This window comes from Trichosurus vulpecula, chromosome 9 (genome assembly GCF_011100635.1).
Source record: "Trichosurus vulpecula isolate mTriVul1 chromosome 9, mTriVul1.pri, whole genome shotgun sequence".
Classification (NCBI taxonomy): Eukaryota; Metazoa; Chordata; class Mammalia; order Diprotodontia; family Phalangeridae; genus Trichosurus; species Trichosurus vulpecula.
Window position 1 is genome coordinate 83,923,464 of NC_050581.1, and position 23,443 is coordinate 83,946,906.

Below are 23,443 nucleotides of genomic sequence, written 5' to 3' on the forward strand. Positions count from 1 at the left end.
TTAATGTACATTTTTGGCATTTGAATAAACAGATGGAGAACTGTCAAGTTTGAAAACACACCCACGCATGTCTTTCACCTAAGTGATGCCACCAAATCAGTGAGTCCTTAGAATGAAAATAATTTTCCTCCTGGATAGGGGGTCCTTTCTCATTTCTCAATACATACATGAAATATTCAGATACTAAGTCAGCTATTTCTTAAACCCAGCCAGCGGAAAGATGACTTGGAAGTCATAGCATTATGGATGGTGACAAACAGTAATGAAAAAGCATCCAGCCTAATTTGCTGATTTGTATTTTCCTAGAGAACATGGCTTAATAGAACTTCTTTTTAAAATGCAAAGAAGACCATGCTTTATGTTGTTCTATTAGGAAACACACAAGCAGCCTGTGACCTGCTTCAAGGGGAACATTGCTTCTGAGTTCTAAATCAAGTTTAATGAATTTAAGGTGACTGAAAGGGATGGGTGAACAAAATTGTTGGTAACGGTCCAGTCCTAGTAGCACAAATGTTTTCCTTGACTTTGTTTCTTTATGAGAAAAAACAGTCTGCTGCCAAACTTATCTCAGGAATCATGAAAAACACATATATGCCCATCTGTAGCTACATGTTAAATACAAAGGAGGAAGTCTTTCTTGAGTGAGCATTTTTTTTAAACAACAAAAGATGAAAAAATAGATGTTTAATGTTATTTTGCCTTCATTTCCTATTTTTTTTACCTGAATAGATGTCGTGGACAGATCCCGGAGATCTTCCCATGGTACCATCTACAACATCCTGTGGAGAAGTAGTAGGTTGGAGAGGCTGAATGGTGAGGCAATTATTGAAAATATCTTGATCGAGCTCCATGCTTGACCGCAACTAAGGAAAGGAAAAAAAGAACAAAGATGGATAAGGAATACTTCCTGGGAATATTTTCCTGAGAAGGCAGAATGACCTAAGATCCTAGAAAGGACCAATTAGCCAAACCAGGGGGTTGGCACTTGGTAAATGGGGGAGAAATCACAACAGTATGTTGGGAAATGAAACTGATTAGCCTTTGGTATCTGTGCTTTCAAGAGCCTAGCTTTCTATATTTCTTTTTCTTGTTTGTAATGTATATTATTCATAGTGGTAGTAATAACAACAGTAACACATTTAGTTGGATTATCAAGTTGGCATATAAGGTGTTATAAAAGTAATAAAGACAGAGCCACAAAAATTTGCTCATGATAATTTTATTCCTAAGAAACATCATGGTACCAGGGATGGAGTACTAACTCTGGAGTCAGAGGACTTGGGTTCAGATCGTATCTCTGATGCTTATTACCTGTTAGACCTTGGGTGAATGACTTAACCTCCTTGGTTGTCAGTTTTCTCATCTATAAAATGAAGGGGTTAGGCTAGATGGCCTCTGAGGTAACTTCCACCTCTAATCCCATATCCTTCCCATCTTGAGAGCCAGTGCTTCAAGGACCATCAGAATAGATATGCCCTTCTACCACTGTAAGTGCTGGTCTCACTACGCTTTAAGAGATTGTCTTTGTGAGTTGTGAGGTGCAAAGTGATCAAAACAAACAAACAAACAAACTATTCATCACTCTACCACCACTGGGGTAATGAAACTTTCTAAACTTTACTAGGCTAGTCCTCTGATACTAGACTGATACTCGGAGTTATTCCATCTTGGTTGGACCTCTGGGGCTTGTGTTATGTTGGCATAGCTTTCAAGAACCCAAGGTTACCTGCAAGTGGTAATGAGGCATCAAAGAAGTACCTTAGTGGTAGAGATCTCAGATTATATAAACTTGCAGAAGGGGAGAGGAAAGAAAGCAGATGTTAAGTAAAAGTACTGTGGATTATTTTTGGCTGGTTTGTGTGTTTTTTAATCAGCAGTAAGTTACTGTTTAGAGAGAAGTATTTTTCCAACCTCATAAAGCCTAGTGATTTATAAACACATGTCCTGTGTTCAGTCGAGGAAAGCAGAAATGGTACGGCGACCCTGACTGAGGGAAAAGACCATTCAGCACATGTAGCATGTGCAAAATCATTTTTGTTTTGCAAAACCATTTGCATAGCTTCAGCACACGCTAGTCTACATTTGCATTGCTGACCAAAAATCTCCAGAGTGAATGCCTAATGCTCCTGGGGCTTTTGTAAGGTATGTTTGTTATTTGGGTGCTAACCTAAAAACACATGCGGCTTAACTAAAACTGAAAGAAGGGGGAAAAATTCAAGGCTTAGCATGAATTCTGGTAATCACTTCTAATTTATCTTCTGTACTTAAAATGTGTTCTGGGGCCCATATGTTTTACCCAGAGTAGTCATCAACCCCCTATCTGCTTTCTATTACCTACCCATTCTCAAGGCTTTTAATGTTATCAGTAGTAATAAAGGCTTTTCATGAAATTAGTGTCACGTGTTTAGAGCCAAATGCCTGCAAGTCTTCCTTAGCACTGGCGTCACTATATAGTTAAGTTTTCATAAAGTGATTTCTATTAACTGCAAAGGGAGAGTTAGATTGCTTGCCCATGGGATTTAGGATTTAAGTAGATTGCTGCTGGAGTAGTATGCCTGTCCATGGTGGGGACAATAATCAGGGAGGTCATGGGAGATTTGTCCCAAAGGGTCAGAGGGATCAAGGGCAATGGCATTTTGATATAACAGGCTTTCTAAAACCATAACACTGCCAGCATTACTTTTCCTTTTCTCTCCACCACCTGATTCCTCATTTGCTTATCTCATACCCCATCATCACCTCATTCTTCTTTCCCTTCCTTCTTGTTGTCTACTATTCAGTAATTTCATTCAAATCTAACTCTTTGTGACATCATTTAGGATTTTCTTGGCAAAGATAGTGGAGTGGTTTGCGATTTCCTTCTCCAGCTCATTTTACAGATGAGGAAACTGAGGTAAACAGGGTTAAGTGACTTATCCAGGGTCACACAGCTAGTACATTGTCTGAGGCTGGTTTTGAACACAGGTCTTCCTGACTCCAGACCTGTCTCTTTATTCACTGTGCCACCTAGCCACCCATCTTTCTTGTCCAGTTCTCAGTAATAAACTGTCATAAATAAGATTATGATCTATGTTAACATTTTAATTTAATTTTTTCAATGAACAAAAATCCATTTTCTTTTATTTCCATTTCCTCCTGACCATTGAGAAAAAGGAAAAACAAAACAATTATAATATGCATATCAACCAAAAAAATTCCCACATTGACTGCGTATTTCTTTAAGAGGGGTTGTGGACTAGAGCACAGAGCACTGGGTTTCAAGTAAGAGGATCTGGATTGGAATCTTAGTTCTGCTACTCACTACTTGTCTGAACTTGAACAAATAACTTTGCCTTCGAAATTTCAGCTTCTTCGCATGCAAAATGAGAACAATTGAGTTAGAATAGAAAGAACACTGAACTTGGAGTCACAGGATCTGAGAAAGAATCCCAGTTCTTTTACTTACTTTCTATGTGACCTTGGATAAATCATTCAACCTCTCTACAAAATGAGGAAGTTGGATTCGTCAGTTTCAAAGGCTCCTTCCAGTGTTAACTCCATGATCCTTTCTACTTCTAAACCCCCAAATCCAGTAATTATTCAGTGACTTCAGTCTTTGGGGCCTCAGTTTTCCATCAGCAAAATGAGTATTTTGGGCTAGCCTAGCTGATCTCTAAAGGTCTTTTCAAATTCTAAACTCCTGTGTTCTTAGGTGTTTCATTAAAGGTCAGGCTAAAAAGTAGCATTGCATGAATGGAACCCTAAACAACAGGATATATAGTAGAACAGTCAATTTGAGGTAATTTTTTAAAAGTGTCTTTCTTCTAAAGAGATCAAATACATTAATGGATGGGTGAAATCAGAGACTGACCTCCATCTGATTCTGTTCAACTTTAAAGTAGGGATTGCTATGTTCTGGAAATGTAGATTATTGGAAACACATTCTACTAGCATCCATCATGAGGTACAAATTCTTGAAAAGCTGGGAATCCACAAGGAAGAAGGGGATTTTCTTTTAGAAGAAAAAAGAAATTTTTTTTGGAGGGCAAGCAGAAAATAGTAAATACTTACTTTACCTACTATTCCTTACAAATCTAGCCATTACGTCTGCTTAGAAACATTAAAATGTACATGTATGACTTCATTTGTGCATTGAAATATCATTTTTAGCATATTTAAAATGTGAATGTCTGGGGAAAAAAGAGAAAAAACAAGGTAGAAAACTTCTGTTTTCCATTTTTTTCCAGAAAACTCCCCAAGACATCATGAAAAAAATGTTTTGTGGGGTTTTTTCCAATTTACCCCCATTCCCTCCACCCTTCTACCCTTTCACATCTATGACTAAGAATTGTAGTGTGTAGTCAATTATTCAGGTCTAAAGATGGAGAGACAAAAAGGGATGCCCTAATTTTCTTGAAATATAGGAATCATTTTATATAACCATTATATTATTATTTCTATCTCTATTAAGTGGATCGCTTAGGCAGCAAGGTGATGCAGTGGCTATAATACCAGGTCTAGTAGTAGGAAGACTTGTGTTCGATTTTGGCTTTAGACACTTACAGCTATGTGGCCCTTGATAAGTCACTTAATCTTTTTATTTCTGTTTCCTCAACTGTGTAATGGAGATATTAATAGTACCAAACTCTCAGAGTTATTGTGAGAATTAAATGAGATAATATTTGTAAAGCACTTAGCCCAGTACCTGGCACATAGTAGGTGCTATATAAATGATACCTATACGTATCGCTATTATCACCACCACCACCACCATCATCATCATCATTATTTCAAGTCATGAACTTAAGCTTTTTCTTTCCCTTTGTTAACCAGCTTGTTAAAATAGTGGCCTACACCTACTGCCTCTACCCTTCACCATTCAACCTTTCACCTCCTGAAGGCCCTTCAAGCTCTTGAATACTGGTTTCTTTATTCACCATCTTGCTAAAAATGCTATCTCAAAGTTTGTCAATTATTTTCATATTTTTTGCAAATCTAGTGGCTTTTTGTACCAAAGTTTAAAATATAGGCATGATAGACTCTTGGCAGGGGATGAATGAAGTGAATTTAACAAGGGCCAGTAAAACACAGTCATCTGGAGCCTTGTAGATTGATTCAAGAGCACTGTAAACTGAAAATGGGAGAAGGGAGAAAAGTGCTCACATAATTCTTATGTCTGGCACTACAGAGATGAGCAGATACTGAAGAGAAAGAATAGATAAGGGATCTTCAAACTTTCAGGATCATCATCTTCACCAGAAAAAATAATTAAGCGTATACATCCCCATGTATGTCAATTATTTATAAATTATATGACTATGGTAATGTATTAATAATTATGTACCTTATAAAACTTACATAAAAAGAGGTTAAACAAGAATGAAATAAAGATGAAATGACATTGGATTCTAGAGTCAATAGGAAGATACTGGAATTTATTGCATGGGAGAGTGACATGGCTATAAGAAAATCATTCTGGTAGCTCTGGGCATGATTACCTGGAAAGGGGAGAGACTTGAGGCAAGAAGACAAATTAAATGGCCATTGCAATAGTTCAGGCAAGAATTTATAACAGAATGGGAGGTGACTGCTTCGAGTAGAGAGAAAAGAGCAAATGTGAGAGATGTGGAGATAGAAACAATAAGATGTGGTAACCGATTTTGATACATGGGATGAGGGAGGATGTAGAGCTGAGGATGTTATCACAGTGATATGAACCTGGGTGACCTGAATGGGAATAATGTTCTCCATAGCCATAGAGAAATTTGATAGAGGTATGGGTTTAGGGAAGAACATAATATAATGAGGTCTAGGACACAGAATATGACTTAACTAAGACTTTTCATTCAGTGCAATTCACTTTGTCCTGCCCAAAAAAAGGGATGAGGATATAAGGGATGAGGTGCAGTAACCATCATAGCCACTAAGTTATCTGAGAGGCAGGGAGTAGAGATAATGGTGGTGGTTGGGAGGGTGATGGAATTTTCCCAATGGTACTTGCATAACTGCTGCTGTGAGTACTGGGGAAGCAATGGGATTATATCCCCAGGCACCAACATTTGGCTAAGAACGGGGAGGATGGAAGCTTCCACAAGCAAAGGAGAGTATGGAATGGGAAGTTTGGAGGAATAAAGGTGAATGTAATTGTACTGGAAACAAGCCCCATGATTGGCTCTTACAGGGAGAGTGGGATTCAACCCATTTTCCCATCTTCCAACTGGTTGATCACATACCCCTTGAGGTCAAGTCATGGCTCCCACTTTGGAGATTACTAGGAAAAAGGGACTGTATTGATGGAAGACCATATTCAAGAAGAAGTCCAGAAATTAAATCTATTGCCTTAGATATTTATGGATTATAAAAATAATAAGTTTGAGATCTAACACAATGAGACCAACTTGACCTCTTAGGTTTCAGTTATATATTAAGGCATGAGATTTATTATTGGAATTGGACATTGGAAGGATATGCCTCAATCAGAAGGGAAGAAAAAGGACTAAAAGGAGAGTGAAGCATATAATAATATATACCTATGTGAGGAAATCCAGAAAACTAAGAGTTGACATGGTAGAGCATATTTGGATGAGGATCAATGGAGATTGAAACAGAAATAATATTGTTAAATATTGATATTTCATACACTTTGTAAAGAGGGAAGAATTAGAAATCTAGGGAACAGATCATAAACCTGAGCTCTAGGAGACTTCTACTATCTGCAGGTTTGTGTTCCCCAAATTTCTAATTTTTCCCTCTGTACAATGTATGAAGTATACACCTTTAATAATATCATTTCTTTTTCAATGTCTACTGATCCTCGTGATGAATTGATGTATTGATTCTCATGGTCTTCATGATGTACAAGCCTGATTTGATTTTGGAGCTGTAGGACACTTCCATTATGTGTAATTTGCAAGTATTATTTTTTTAAAGAAGAGCAACCAATGAATTTGTGATTTGTGATTACTAAATCATCATCTAATCTTTAAAATATGGAGGAATGATAAGGATAGAAACTAACCAAAAAAGTATAACTGATTGCTATAGTAGAAACAATAGGAACCTTAAAAGCAGGTAGATATTCCATCATTGAGTTTTTGATAAAGGAAAAGAAAGCTAGACAGACTACTGAGCACCCTGGATTTAGGAGAGCAGAGTTTTAAATGTTCAGAGAAACAGCAGGTAGGATTACAACGGCCTAATCAGCCCAAGAGTGATGGGAATCTCTTAAAAATGAAATTCTGAACATACAAAAAAGAAAAATAAATGATGGACAGAAAAGGGCAGAGATGCCTAGAGAGACCTATGTGGGTGGAAGGGGACATTATGGCATTTAGATTTTTAAAAGCATATCTGGAACATGGAAGCTGGAGTGAGTAACTGAGGATGAATACAAAAGACTACTCTTCTACATATAAAACAGTGTTAAGATCCCTCAAGTCCGGAATGAGCTGAGATTTTCAATGGATGCTAAAAATAACAAAAGGTATTGTCATTTCTCAGTTATGTTGAGGACAAGAGAAAGATTAGAAAATATTTTTGGCATGGTCTGGCTAATGATAACACAGGGGCTACCTTCTATACCTGGAACTCTCTCCCTTCTTATGTTTGTCTCATTGCTTTCCTGGCTTCCTTCAAGTATCAGCTAAAGTCCTACCTTCTTCAAAAAGCCCTTGCCAATTCTCTTTAATCATAGCATCTTTTCTCTACAATTACCTCCAATATATCCTATATATGTCTTGTTTATACATAGTTGTTTGTATGTTGTCTCCCTCATTAGACTATGAGCTCCTTGAGAGTAGGGATTTTGTTTTGTCTTTCTTTGTATCCCTAGAATTAATCCAGTGCATGGCACATAGTAGGCACTTAATAAATGCTCACTAACTTTTCCTTCGAGGAGGTCAAACTACTCAACTCTTGTTTATGTTTCCTCTCTCAAGAAGTAGGTTCTTTGGATTCAGAAGGACAGAAGAAAAATGGATAGTGGTCAGTGAAGACCCAAGAAAAATAAAGAAGTATGCAATATCTAGCAAGTCTCAATGAGTTCAGGCCCAACTGAATGACCTGGTTGACATCTATCCTTTAGTAATGAAAGAACTGGCAGAGGTGATGGCTAACCTGCTATCTGTGAGGTTTAAAAAAACCATGAAGAATGGGAGGAGTGCCATAGGAACAGAGAAGGGAAAAGTTCCCAATTCTCCTAAAAAGAGAACCAAAGGTAGGTTCTAGAAACTGTAGAACAGTAAATTTTATTTCTGTTTCTGGCACTATTCTAGAAAATATTAAGGGTTGGATTAGTGAGAGCTTTAGAAAGGGAAGGAGTGAACATTAGAAGCCTAGGTGGCTTCATCAAGAACAAGTCATGCCAGACTGACTTCATTTCCTTTTTTGACAAAATACCTGGAATGGTGGGGCAGCTAGGTGGCACAATGGATAGAGTGCTAGACCTCAAATCAGAAAAACTCATCTTCCTGAGTTCAAATCCAGCCTTGGATATTTACTAGGACCCTGGGCAAATCATTTAACCCCATTTGCCTCAGTTTCATCATCTGTAAAATGAGCTGGAGAAGGAAATGACAAACTAATGGAAAACTCCAGCTGGGGTCACAAAGAGTCAGACACGACTGAAACATGACTGAACAACAACAAAACCTGGAGTAGTAGACAAGGCAGTGCCTTAAACATAATAACTGACTTTTACATGGTGTGTTCAAGTTGGCAAAGCACATACATTATCTTATTTAAGCCTCACCACAACCCTGTGATAGTCACTATAGACCCCCATTTTACAGATGAGGAAACTGAGACTATGAGAGATTAAATGATTTGGTCCTGTTTAAAGGATTGCTGTCAGGGGCAAAATTTGAACCCTGATCCTTGAGATTTCAAGCCCAGTAGTCTATAAACTATGCTACATTTGATTTTGACAAAATAACTCAAACTATGCTTGTGGAAAGTACCCAGAGAAATGCACTAGAAGATAGCACATTTTGGTAGATTTGGAACTATCTATATCACCAAATTTAAACAGTTAACGAGATGATACAAATTTAGGGAGAGTTCTCTTGTGGACTGCCCTGTGGATCCAGGCTTTGCTCTGTGTGCTTAAATTTGTCTTTAAATAACTTGGAAGGTGTGCTAACAAATTTAATAAAATTATCAGATTACATGAAGTTTGAAGGCATAGTTAGCAGGTTTGATGACAGAATTGGGATCCAGAAATATCTGGATGAGCTAGAATGACTCACTGAATCAAAATAAATGGTATTTAATAGGAACAAATGTGATTGGGTTCCAAAAAATATGGGAAGGAGGAGGTAGTGTCAACTAACACTTCTCGTGAATAAGATTTGGAGGTTTTAGAGGACTGAAAAGCTCCATAATTTTAACCCTGTGACATGACGCCAAAAAAAGCTAAGACTAGTCTAGGCTATGTTGATAGAAACATAGTAACCAGAACAAGAGATGCAATGATACTGTAACATTTGCCATAGCCAAGCCACACCTGAAGTACTGAGTTCAGTTCTAGTGACCATGTTTTAAGAAAGACAGATAATCTGGAAAGCATCCAGAAGAAAATGACCAGGATATTAAGAGCCTGGAGAATGTACTATATAATGATTAGTTAAGGGAACTGTAACCGTTTAGTATGGAGAAGAGAAGATTTAGCATTCATGTGATGTAGCTGTCTTTAAAAGTCTGAAAGGCTTGTCATAAGAAAAAAAAGTTAGTGAGTGCTTGACCCTAGGGAGCAAGGCCAAGAACAATAGGTGGAAGAGTAGCAGATATCAGCTTGGTGAGAAAAGAACAACTTCTTAATAAGAGTAACTCAAAAATGGAATGGGATGTCTTAGTAGGTAATGGGTCCACAGTCATTGAAGGTCTTCAGAGAGAGACTTGGTTTCCATAATTTGTTGTGGATTTTGTAGAAGGAATTTCTGGTAATATATAGGTTAAACAGATAACCTCTGAGATTCCTTTCAGCACTTGGATTCTATAATTATATAAACAGGAATGTTCCCACTGAACTTAACATCTCTACCTCTGTCCTCTCGATTGTCCTGTATTTCTAATTGTCTAAAGCAGAGGTGTCAAATTTGCAGCCCTTTGGGATTACTGCCCTAACCAGATTAAAATGTAGTTTGGAAATGTTTAACAAAATAGATGAAAATACAACAGAAATAACATAATTAACATATTAACATAAATAATGTTAATTTGTGGTTTTCTAAGTCATTATGTGGCTAGAAAGGAGTTTCTATTTGAGTTGGATACCACTGGTCTACAGAACACTTCCAGTGAGATGTCTCGCCATTACATTAATGTCTATATGCTCAAACTAAAATCCTCACATTTCTCATGCCCAGAACAGTCTCTCTCATTGACACCACCTCTCAGAAACCTGACTTCCTTCAAGACTCAGTTTAAGTTCCACCTTCCACATGAAATCTTTCTGGATCCCCTCAAGCATCCAATGTCCTCTTCTTACCCCAAGTTACAGTACCTTATATTAATTTTATACATATATATGTGTATGTGTGTGTATTATTGTACTATTAGTACTATTATAAGTTATATATATATTATATATTTATATACTATATTATTTATTGTTATATTATTCTATGTTATATATTTCTATATTATAAGTTATATATGTATATTAGTATTATATGTATATTATTCCTATATGTCAATGTTGTTACCCACCTCTTCCTTTAGAATGACTTGAAGGCATGAGTGTTGCCTTTTTCTCTTTGCATTTCTATTGTTGAGCATAGTGGCCAACACATACAGTAGGTGCTTAATAAATGCTTATGGAGGATTCATTGCTTCAGGATATCTCATCCACAGGCACAGTGGAAATGGCTTGGGTTTGAATCCTTATTTGGTCACTTGCTACCTATAGAACCCTGGGCAAGTCATTCCACTGCTCCAGGACTTAGCTTCTTCATCTGTAAAATAGAAGGGCCAAACTACATGACTTCCAAAGTCCTCTCCAGCTCTGAATACATGATATTCTGATCTCAATACCTCTGAGAACTCAACCACCCAAAAAGGTAGTTAAATTTGTTGTGATTAAAAAAATGAATACTTGGTGGCTACCACCCTGTTTTGAGTTTCTCCTCACTTAGGCTAGTCTTCAAATAACAGAAATGTAGTCTATGCAAAGGCCCATATTCAAAGCCTGGCATGGCCTTTGAGACCCTTGGGTCACTTCCATGCCGTGAGGCACTGGTAAATGGCCTTAGTCCAGGATCCAATGGTTTGGGATCATATTTCCCAAGAAAGAGCCACCTATGGCCCATCCTTTCACATTCCTTCTATCCTGTCTATCAACAAATTATGTCCTTTGGTCAGCAACTGAGACAAGGCAGCAGCAGATTGAAGTCAGGTCTCCTTGTATGTTACATGGTGATCAACAAGAAAGAATTTATGAAGACAGATGGAAGGTGAGAGCTACAACAATTCTGCTGCAAGGGGCTTCAGATCCCTAAAAGTGAAAGAAGGGGCAGGAAATCCTCTCTCCGATGTGGTCTGATTCTTCATTGTTCCCCCTTCTCTTTGCCTCCTTGTATTGGGGATCCTTGAAGAGTTTGGCCTTTGTTTCCTTTGATTAATTCAGTGTCTTTGATTGAGCCTTACTAGGTGCTAAGCCCCAGGCCCAAACCCCTATTAGATGCTAAGCCTATGTGGGTGTGAATTGGTAACTAAGGTGGGGCTCCAGGTGGGGCCAGTGCAGGGAGGGGTTAATACCAGAGCCAATTGAAGGAACCTAAGTTCTGCTCACTCAGATGAGGTTTGATTATGTCTGAAACTACATAAAAAGGGAAGACAGAGCTATTTGCTTAGGGCTCTCACTCTTGGTGGCGCTGATGTGGAGACTCCAGGCAGCTGTAGCTAAGAGCCTTCCAGCTTGTAAACCGGATGTTTGGACTTTGGTAAACTTTGGTAACTATGAATTATATTTGGTCTGTTTGTAATTTGTTTGTATTTGCTCTGAAGTTCAGGGTGCTGGCTTTTTCCCCTGAACTAAGTGAATGATATTTGTATGTTGAAATAAAGTAAGATTGTTAACCCCTTAACGTTGCTTTCCTTAGCAAAGCAGATCAAAGGAACCTGGGCTTGCAGCGTTCTGTGGACTGGTTGTTGTTGATTTTACACCCCCCACAGTAGGTGCTACCCAGATTGTTGAAACACTCCTCTAACCCTCATATGTTTTTTTTTCAATTTCTTGTCTATAGTCCCCTGCTTAGAATTCAACAAACACTTATTGGGCACCTAATAGCTGCAAGGGGGCTGTAGTAGGGCCAGGAGATACAGGGATTAAAAAGGACATAGTTTCTGCCCTCCAAAAGCTTACATTCTTCTGGGCCTGGGGGGTAGGAGATATGACCCACACATAAGTAAATATCACATAAGATGGGTTATGATATGGGCAAGGAGAGATCCAGATTAAGTTGCCCTAAGAATATGTGAGGAAGGCGAGATCATTCATTTGGTAGTGGGAGGGTCGGAGAAGGCTTTGGAAGGAGATATCATCTGAGCTGAGCCTTGAGAAAAGAAAAGAATGTTCTTGAGGGGTGAGAATTTAGCCTCTTCTGAATACCTTTCAGGCAAGGGTGACAGCTTGAATGAATGCCAGGAAGCAGATGATATGGTATTGAGTTAGGAGCTGATCACACCATAATGAACATGGAGCTAGAGGCCACCTCTCAGAGGTCATTTAGTCTAACACCTTCATTTTACAAATGAGGACACGGAGGCCCCGTGATGTTAAATGACTTTTACACACAAGTAGTATCTGAGATAGGATTTGAACACAGGTCCTGCGACCCCAGAGCCGGTGATCTCTGCCTTACTATGGGGAATAAATCTCAGTCCAGTTTTGAGCACAACGCCCTTCCTTCTGTCATTTACCCATCAAGATGCCATTATTGTTCTTCAAGTATTTTTCAGTCGCGTCCACCTTCTCCTGACCCTATTTGGGGTTTTCTTGGCAGAAACAGACATCACCACCGACCAACCACTGGAGTGCTTTTCCATTTCCTTCTCCAGCTCATTTTATAGATGAGGAAACTGGGGCACACAGGGTTAAGTAACTTGCCTAGGGTCACACAGCTAGTGTCAGAGGCTAGATTTTAACTCAGGAAGATGAATTTGACTTGCAGCCAGGCACTCAATCTACTGAGTCCTTAATTTAAAGACCATCTTAAATCCTACATTCTCTATGATCTTACTCTGACCAAACTGGGTCATACTGATTTCTCCCTTCTTTGAATATCTATTATATTCATATTTAAAACCATACAATTAATCATAAACTATTTTCTATTTCATGCATTAATATTTATAATTAATATTCTCTTATGCATCTAGATTTTAAGTTTCCTGAGGGTCGGAGCCATGTGTATTTGGATGGGTCCCATAGTAGCTAGCATAACTCAAGGTGCATATAGTAGGTGCTCAGTATGTTTGCTAATTGAATAGAAATATTTGTTTTAGCATAGGGCACAGCCTTATATCTCAAGGTCCTTATAACTGAATTATGTGTGAGGACAGCTATGTTTAAAAACATACAATGCAGCCATTGCTCAGTGATCTTTGTTAATGGTGGAGAAAAAATTGATCTTTCTAAGAGCAGATTAACCAGTATCATTTCTGTTGGACTTGGAATGCAGCCTGAGCCACATGTTCACAGCACAAGGAAGGAATATGTTCAGACATGTGCATTTGACCCTGTCCTTGTCCCCATTCTGCCTCGCTCTTGGTGGCACGGGACCCAGCTGTGCAGAGAAAGGCTGGGGACCAGGGGTCACTGCTGAGAGGCCTCAAAATGTATCATATGCCCTGGAACATAATTAGGATCTCACTGCATGTATCTTTCTAAGTCTAAATATGTGATATTCCATAGTGAGGGAAAGTGCTACAGCCCTGGGTGGAAGGCTAAGACGATGACATGGCAATGAGAAGAAACCCGCCATTCACCTCTCCATGTGCTAAAAACCTGGGGCTTTGGTAGTCTACTTTCACACTTAATCTCTTTTTCTGTGCAGGTACAAGTAAACAGCCAGGCTGCTTAGCTTCTACACAACCTTCCATTATGAAATATTTGTTCCAAATCATCGTTATTCCACCTCCATAATGAATTCACCCATCAGGCTTGACAAGGTTTCTGCATTCAGAAACTTGAGCTGTTTCCCTAACAATGTAGGGATTTCTCTTTATATATATATATGTGTGTGTGTGTGTATATATACACACCAAGGCAGTGTAGATTGTGATTTGTATTTGTTTTTGTTCACAGCTATTCTGTTAATGTTTATAAGCTCTCGGAAGAGGAGATGGAAATTCTACTCCTGTCATTTTCTCATTTTAGATATGATTGAATAATCACCCAAGATTAAGTGAGTCAAGTGGAAGTAATGGGAGGGGGGAGGCTCGCACTCTTCCATGTTTGGTTTCATTAAATTTTCTTCCAAGAGCAAAGGGTTTCTGCTTGCCTGAAGCATGACATGCTTCCAAAGAAAACGAGGAACAATCAAAGGCCCTTTTGTTTTGCATTTCTCCAATGAGGGGATTCTATCGGGGCTCTGCATGTTTATGCATCACCTTGCAGGGCCTTTCTTTGTTCTTCAGCAATCAAATGCCACAAAAATATGTTTCTGAAGAAACTTGGCCAGAAGGAAAGATGGGGAGGATTTTTCCAAGAGGGTTAAGGTTAATTACCAGAACATTCCACTGTCCTCTACAGCACCTAAGGCAGTGTTGATTCTCAGTGAATTAACTTATTGCCAAAAGGATTATTCATAATTGCAATGAATTAACCTATTTTAGTTATTACAAATAACTTCCAATTGAGTTTAAGAATTCCCACTCTAGGGTATTTTTCCACATTGAAATTTATTAAATGACTTTGGCATATCATAGATAATTAATCTCCAAGAGATTTCCATTAAACCAATTTCCTTTGGGAATCTCTAATTTATAGAAAGAGAGGGTCAGAAAGAATATCAGACAATCAAAAAAATTAGGCTGGAACCGATCTCTGGGTGAAGGATGGTTCACATGGAATTTTCAAATTAAATTAAATTAGGTAACATCTAATTCAATCACTTTCTTTTTCATGTAAGGAAATGGAAGCTCTGGAAAGGTTGCAAAGGTTAAGAAATTCAGAAACAGGATTTGAATCCAGGGCTTCTGACTTTCTCCACCTATACCTCATTTCCTCCTCTGTTTCTGAAGGCAAGACTCTTTCCAATGTCAGAATGCCTGCTTGAGATTCTAAATCTACTTCCCCATATTATTTTCATAATATTATGTTCCTTAGGCCAACCCACGGTAATTTGTTTGAGAAATAACACCAGCATAACATATTGAAGTTTGGTGTTATAATAAGAGACCCTAACCACAACATATCACAATGTTTCTCTGAGAAGATGTGCTCTGAGTTCCAAAGGAGGACAACAAGAACACACCTCTGTTCCCCTCACCAAAGTTAGTGAGAGCAGGGATTTCTTCATCACTAAGAGATTAATAAGGAGCTGTTCCTCTCCCAAGGGCTCCATAAGGGTGAAAACTGAGATGGGGCAAGGGAAAGCTAATGGTTTTAAGAGTTGGGATGAAGGCTGAAGGATCCCTGAGGTACTTTAGCCTCCTTCCAGTATAAGCCCTTAATGATACTGCTTGGATTCAAGCCAGCTCCTTCTTTCTTCTCCTTCCCTTCCTCCCCTCCCCCATCCCATTCATTGGTCCACCTGCTTCTCTTTCCACTGAAACCACCTGTTGCTTTTGACTAACATTTCTTCCCTTCTCAAGCCTATGGTAGAATAAAGCAATCTTAGAGCTTCTCCTAACTCTCTGGTCCTGAAGCAAGCATATAATAGATGTGAGGTTTTCTAAGGGTTCCATACAAAGTAAATACACACATACATGTATACATGTACACACAACCCACCAAAACACACCTACCAAACAAAATAAAATAGTGTATGAAGAATTCATCTAGAATACGTATGCCCTAGGCATTCATTGCAGATGAATCAAGAAATGGTCCAGGCATTAAATAGAAAGAGCTCAGACTGGATCTATCTGAAAAATGAGGTCAGGCTTTCATTAATCTACTGCTGCTTGCTAAAGCAAGAGCTCATATTTTAAACACTTTTAATACTACTTGACGATGAATCACAGAACTCTGACCTCAGAAGAATCACAATTTCAGATGACGTAAAAGACAGTAAGAGGATACACAGTGGGTGAAAAATGGTGGCAGCATGTTGTTAATGATGACTGGTGCAAAAGTGGACTAAACCATTGAGGGTTTGTAGGAGCAAGAAAGGGAATGAGCAATCATATAGTATCATATATTTAGGGCTGGAAGGGAACTTTAGGGCCATTCTTGTTCAACTCCCTTCACTTTACAGATGTGCAAACTGAGGCCAAGTGAGGATACATGACTTACTCACAGTCACATAAATAATAAGTAGAAAAGGCAGAATTTGAACTCATGCCCTCTTTCTCCAAAGCCAACACTCATACTGTTTTACTCTGCCTCCCAAAGTGGAGAGAGGAGAAGAGATTGCAGATGAATAGCCTAAATGCTTCATTGACTTTAATGATTTATTGATTTACTTACTTAATTTGGGTGGGGGGAGAGAGGCAATCAGTGTTAAGTGACTTGCCCAGAGTCACACAGCAATTAAGTATCTGAGGTCAAATTTGAACTTCGGTCCTACTGACTCCAGGGCTAGCACTCTATCCACTGAGCAACCTAGCTGCTCCTTCAGTAAAGTATTTAAGGAGTCAAAGGACTCCTCTAGTGTGTTGGATATCTAGATCCCATAGGAAAATGGTGTCAAACTCAAACAGAAATGGGGGCTACTAAATCACACAGAAAGAACCCTGACAGCTTTAAAATGTAATGTTATCTTTGTTTCAATGTGTTTTTCATTTATTTTGTTAAATATTTCACAACTGCATTTTAATCTGGTTTGGCTTGTGCTCAGGAGTGTTGCGGGCCCCATGCTGCTTGCAAACCCCATGTTTTGACACCCATGTCCTTCGGAGCATTTATGGTTGTGCTCTGTGCCAAAGGAAGGATTTCCCACTTTGATGGAATCAGAATCTCTTGAAGTAATGAAGGCTACTTAGCCATTTGAAATATTGGAAAAGAGGAAGAGAGGAGAAAAAAAACACCTTTTATGTTTCTACCCATCCTGTTTTCCCTTTCTCTCTATAGGAGGAAAAGATCAAGCTCATATCAGTCTCAGGTTTTCCAAGACTCTCATGATTTCAAGAAATGTTAATTCCACCACTGGCTTGCTCAGATTCTTTTGAGGTAATGGAACCAAAACTCATCTCCTTTTCATAGGCTTTGGAAAATGAATATCCTCAGCAAGACTGTGTTCACTTTACTATTTGAAGGATCCATGATTTTGTCATTCTGTACCCCCTCCCACCCACTGACACAGATTGAAAGGTCTCCTTTGCCCTGAGGAATCAAGAGATAACATGGAGCCCGAGGGCCCTGCTTTCCCCCAAATACCAGCACTAGGAGAAGAGAACTCCTCACCTCTCTAGCAGTCCTACCACTCCAGACTGTCCAAGATCAGTAGTGGGGCAAGGTGAGAAGTGGGAATTCAGGTTCTCAGGTAGCAATTGGAAGTTCAGCATTAACAAGGGAAAGGAAATATTACATGCAGTGGTTATTGACAGGGTGGGGGAACTCCTAAGGCCAAAGGTCAAAGTCACCATTTATATAGTGGAGGTCTAGCTAAAAGTGGCAATCCATAAATTGGAGATGGCCTATATTCCAAAATTAATTATGTAACTAAATCTTAAACCATAGCTCATTTGGATCATTCAGTTGGTTTCTGCCTTCCCGTCTTGTGTCATCTTGATAGTATTTGATGAACACACACTGGGTTCCATGATCCAGGAGAGCAACAAAAAAGTTAAAGTGGCAATTGTTTCTTCTTTGCACTTCAATACTGGACACTTGACCCAGGGCCTGGCACACAGCAGGTACTTACCAAATATTTGTTAATTGATATATGGTGCAAAATGTATTTGCCACAAACTTCCTAACACTGCTGTGACTAAGTATTTCCTCTTAATAGCCTATTGAAGATAACAAAAGCTGTGCTGCTATCCAACTGGCTAACACAGACTCCCGCCCCCCCTTTTTTGGTCAAGACTCTAAAGAATGTTGGCAGCTGAAAGGCATGTGGAATGGAATTTGTCTATTGCTACATTTGTAAAAACATCACTTTTTCATAAGTCAATATTATTCTAATGCTGACATCAAGAACTTTACATTCTTTCTGACTGGAAAATGATATACAAACCCAGACAATCAAAGGGGGATTCAAGCTTTATCCAAAGAAAGCCAAACATTCAACTGAAGGACAGATTGCTTTTTTTTTTTAAAGCAGAGATAGGAAAACCAAAGTGGAATTTCTCATTGTTATTAAAAACATCCTCCTTTGCCTTTCATAGCCTGGTTATGGATCTGTGAACATACAAGGCAAAACTAAATGGTTCACCCCCTATGACAAAAGCTGACATAAAATAATATGACCACGCACATTCCACTCCATCCATCCAAGCATATCATTTTTCTTCCTATTCAAATATTCTTGAGGTTTAATTAAGTTGGCCTGCTATCTAGTAATTACTTTCCCCCTCTTATTAGCACCTTCCTATTGTCTTTCCTTGAATTGATTTGTGACTATAGATACTGCCTATGCTGTACCTTTGCAAGCGTGGGGATAAATGTTGAGCTGGAGGTAGGGAGATCTATTTTTCCCTTCTTTTAATTAGAAAGTTTGACTGCAAAAGACTTAAGACTGCATAGGTACATAATTCATCCATAGAATCAGGGGCTTCCTAATTCACTGTTCTAACATTTTCACTTTGCAGATAAGGAAACGGAGTCCCAAAGAGTGACTTGATGGACATCACAGAAGTAGTAAACATAGGAGCCAAGATTTGAACCCACATCTTCTGACTCCAAATCCAACACTCCAAACAATGGAACATGCTGCCTCTCTTTGGACTACACACAATATACCTGCCTCTACAAGCAACTATTTTAATGACATTTCTCAAGAGTCACTCCAAACAATGGCACATGCCGCCTCTCTTTGGACTACACACAATATACCTACCTCTAAAAGCAACTGTTTTAATGACATTTCTCAAGAGTCATAATTGCTACTGCCTCACTAACCTGCTCTCCTCTTAAGTTATTCTCGAAAGGCAGGTGAAAAAAAATATGCCCCTAAGAAATATGTTGAGAAAAAATGGTTAGAGCCATTTTCCAAAAACCACCACGTGTTTACACAGTCAAAAGAGAGGGGAAGGGGGAGGGGGAGGGGGAGGGAAAGGGAAAGGAAGAGGAAGAGTAGGAGAGGAGGAGAGGGAAAGGGAGGAAGAGAGGGAAAGGGAGGGGGAGAGGGAGGGAAGAAGAGAGAGAGAGAGAGAGAGAGAGAGAGAGATAACCAACTGAAATAGAAGTTAAAAGCAGAACACAGATTTTTCTTTTCCTGTATATTACTAGATAAACATTGATAGTATATTTCCTACATAACAACATATCTTCCCAATTGTTTCATATTTTGGATGTAAAAACTAGAAATTTTGATATTTGAATATATGACTATTTGGTGGATTCATGGCTTCATCAGTGTAAGCATCCTTTCTCCCAGAGAAATTATAGCCATAATCATGCCTTTTTATCCTGTGTGATTTTTCACCACAACTTTTTCATAAATTCTCCCTAGAGAACTAACCAATATCCTAGAGGATTTATTTTGTGGTTTTAAAAAATATTTCACACAGGCTGCTTAATTCTTCACTCTTGTTACAAGATCAACACACCTGATGTTCTGGCTTTTTATTTAATGTTCTTTAAAATGTCTTTTATATCCTCATGTAGGTGTCATTGTTGATAAGATGCTAATCTCTATTTCTACTGAATGTGTGATTCCTTTGTCCTTTGAGCTACCCACAAGTATGATTCTTCAGATATTATGGTGTTCAAGGTGAGTATCAGAGCTAAAAGAATGAGCTTTTGCACCAGGGATAATTTACTGAATGGAATATGATCCAGCATAATCTCCTCATTGTCTTCAATTTTAGGCCCACAGATCATTGTCCATTTGCAGTGCCTTTCAAGACATATGTAGTGCTGGACTAACTCAACTGTCTTCTTATTCAAAGACATATCATAATTTGGATGATGTTTATTGTTTATTCACTTTGTTTTTCCAATGTAGATTGTTAGACCAATCTTTAAAAGAATTTATTGGGGGCGGAGCCAAGATGGAGGCTAGAAAGCAGGGACCCACCCCAGGTCCCTCCAAACACCTATAAAAATGGCTCTGAACAAATTCTAGAGTTGAAGAACCCACGAAATAACAGAGGGAAGCAGGGCTCGAGCCCAGAAAAGCCTGGATGATCACTGGGAATGGTCTATCACACGGAGTTGGGAGCCGAGAGGAGCAGAGCCCAGTGCGAGTCGTGCCAGGACCAACCAGACCAGGAGCCAGGCAGAACAAGCCCTAGTGCCCTGAATCAGTGCGGTGTGGCAGTTGCCAGACTTCTCAACAAACAAATGCCAAAAACAACAGAGCAGGTTAGTAGGAAAAGCTGATGGGACAGAGTGAAAGGAGTTCGAGGATGGCCATCACCCTGGGGGTGGGGGAGGTGGTGTAGCTCGGAAGGTGCTTCCAGAGCTACAGTTGCAGTTACTTCTGGCCCCAGGCCAACCTGGTGTGAGGAATTAAGTGGCTGATTAGAGTAAATGTACAAAGCCTGCTTTGCCCTGTCTGGATCTGGGCAGCAATCCTGGTTGGGGGTTCTTGGTGGAGAAGGAGCACTGGTGTGGCAGAGCTTGCTGTGTAGAAGTAGCCTTGAAAACAGCAGTGCAACCCCCCAAGCTTGGTACAAAGTACTCTCTACTCTACAAGCAGTCAAACCCCAACAAAAAACTCAAGAGTCAAGTAGTTGGCTAGGAACATGGCCAGGCAGTGAAAACAGACTCAGATTCAGACTCAGACTTTGGAATCTTTTTTTGGTGACAAAGAAGACCAAAACATACAGTCAGAAGAAGTCAACAAAGTCCAAGAGCCTACATCAAAAGCCTCCAAGGAAAACATGAACTGGTCTCAGGCCATGGAAGAGCTCAAAAAGGATTTGGAAAAGCAAGAGGAAAAATTGGGAAGAGAAATGAGAATGATGCAAGAAAACTATGAAAAACAAGTCAATGATTTGCTAAACTTGACCCAAAAAATACTGAAGAAAATAACACCTTAAAAAATAGACTAACTCAAATGGCGAAACAGCTCCAAAAAGCCAATGAGGAGAAGAATGCCTTGAAAGGCAGAACTGGCCAAATGGAAAAGGAGGTCCAAAAGACCACTGAAGAAAATACTACCTTAAAAATTAGATTGGAGCAAGTGGAAGCTAGTGACTTTATAAGAAATCAAGATATTATAAAAACAGAACCAAAGGAATGAAAAAATGGAGGACAATGTGAAATATCTCATTGGAAAAACCACTGACCTGGAAAATAGATCCAGGAGACAGAATTTTGAAATTATGGGACTACCTGAAAGCCATGATCAAAAAAGAGCCTTAGACATCATCTTTCAAGAAATTATTAAGGAGAACTGCCCTGATATTCTAGAGCCACAGGGTAAAATAGAAATTCAAAGAATCCACTGATTGCCTCCTGAAAAAGATCCCAAAAAGAAAACTCCTAGGAATATTGCCAAATTCCAGAGCTCCCAGATCAAGGAGAAAAAAATATAATCAACCAGAAAGAAACAATTTGAGCATTGTGGAAACACAATCAGGATAATACAAGATCTAGCAGCTTCTACATTAAGGGATCAAAGGGCTTGGAACAGGATATCACCTATCCAGCAAAGCTGAGTATAATGCTCCAAGGCAAAATATGGATTTTCAATAAAATAGAGGACTTTCAAGCTTTCTCAGTGAAAAAACCAGAGCTGAATACGAAATTTGACTTTCAAACACAGGAATCAAGAGAACCATGAAAAGGTAAACAAGAAAGAGAAATCATAAGGGACTTACTAAAGTTGAACTGTTTTGTTTACATTCCTACATGGTAAGGTGATGTGTGTAATTCATGAGACCTCAGTATTAGGATAGCTGACAGCAATATACATACATACATACATACACACACACACATACACACACACACACACACACACACATATACACACAGACAAAGGGCACAGGGTAAGTTGACTATGAAGGGATGATATCTAAAAAAATAAAATCAAATTAAGGGATGAGAGAGGAATATATTGAGAGAGGGAGAAAGGGAGAGATAGAATGGGGTAAATTATCTCCCATAAAAGTAGCAAGAAATAGCAGTTCATAGGAAGAGAAGAGGGGGCACGTGAGGGGGAATGAGTGAATCTTGCTCTCATAGGATTTGACCTGAGGAGAGAATAAAATGCATACTCAGTTGGATATCTTACCCCACAGGAAAGAAGGGGGAAGGGGATAAAAAAGGGGGGAGGATAGATAGGGGGAGGAGGTAATCAAAAGCGAACACTTTCGAAAGGGGACAGGGTCAAGGGAGAAAATTGAATAAAGGGGGACAGGATAGGAGGGAGCAAAAAATAGTTAGTCTTTAACAGCATGAGTATTGTGGAAGGGTTTTGCATAGTGATACACGTGTGACCTATGTTGAATTGCTTGCCTTCTTAGGGAGGGTGGGTGAGGAGGGAAGAGGGGAGATAATTTGGAACTCAAAGTTTTAAAAGCAGATGTTCAAAAAAAGGTTGTTTTTGCATGCAACTGGGAAATAAAATATACAGGCAATGGGGCACAGAAATCTATCTTGCCCTATAAGAAAGTAAGGGAAAAGGAGATGGGGGGAGAGAATGGGGTGACAGAAGGGAGGGCTGACTGGGGAACGGGGCAATCAGAATATATGCCATCTTGGAGTGGGGGGAAGGGTAGAAATGGGGAGAAAATCTGTAATTCAAACTCTTGTGGAAATCAATGCTGAAAACTAAAAATATTAAATAAATAATAAAATCTAAAAAAAGAGAGTATTCATTTATTTACTTTTAGTTTAGAACATTCAGTTCCATGAGCCTTTGAGCTTTAAATTTTCTCCCTTTCCCTCCCCTTCCACCTCCCCATGATGGCATGCAATCTGATATAGGCTCTACATATACAGGGTGTTCCTGAAGTCTGGACGCATAGGCAAAAATGCATATTTTCAAGAAATAAAATGAATGAAATTTCCAATGACATTGTATTTAATTGAGCTATTAACAAATAACATCTTCAATATGATTTCCATCATTTTTTATGCAAAGGTTCATGCGCTTTGAAAGATTCACGTGAACTTGATGCAATAGCTCCACACTGCCATCAATTTTAGCACATTCACTCTTTATGCATTCAATCAAGTGTG

General features: G+C 39.0%; 1 protein-coding gene across 1 annotated transcript in view; it reads right to left on the reverse strand.

Annotated features, from left to right (window-relative positions):
* The window catches only part of GLIS3 (GLIS family zinc finger 3), a 164,655-nt gene that overhangs the window by 113,658 nt on the left and 27,554 nt on the right, over positions 1-23,443 (reverse strand). The window contains exon 4 of the mRNA XM_036739589.1: positions 722-863. Coding sequence (XP_036595484.1) covers positions 722-863 — 142 coding nt within the window. The remainder of the gene's footprint in view (positions 1-721; positions 864-23,443) is intronic.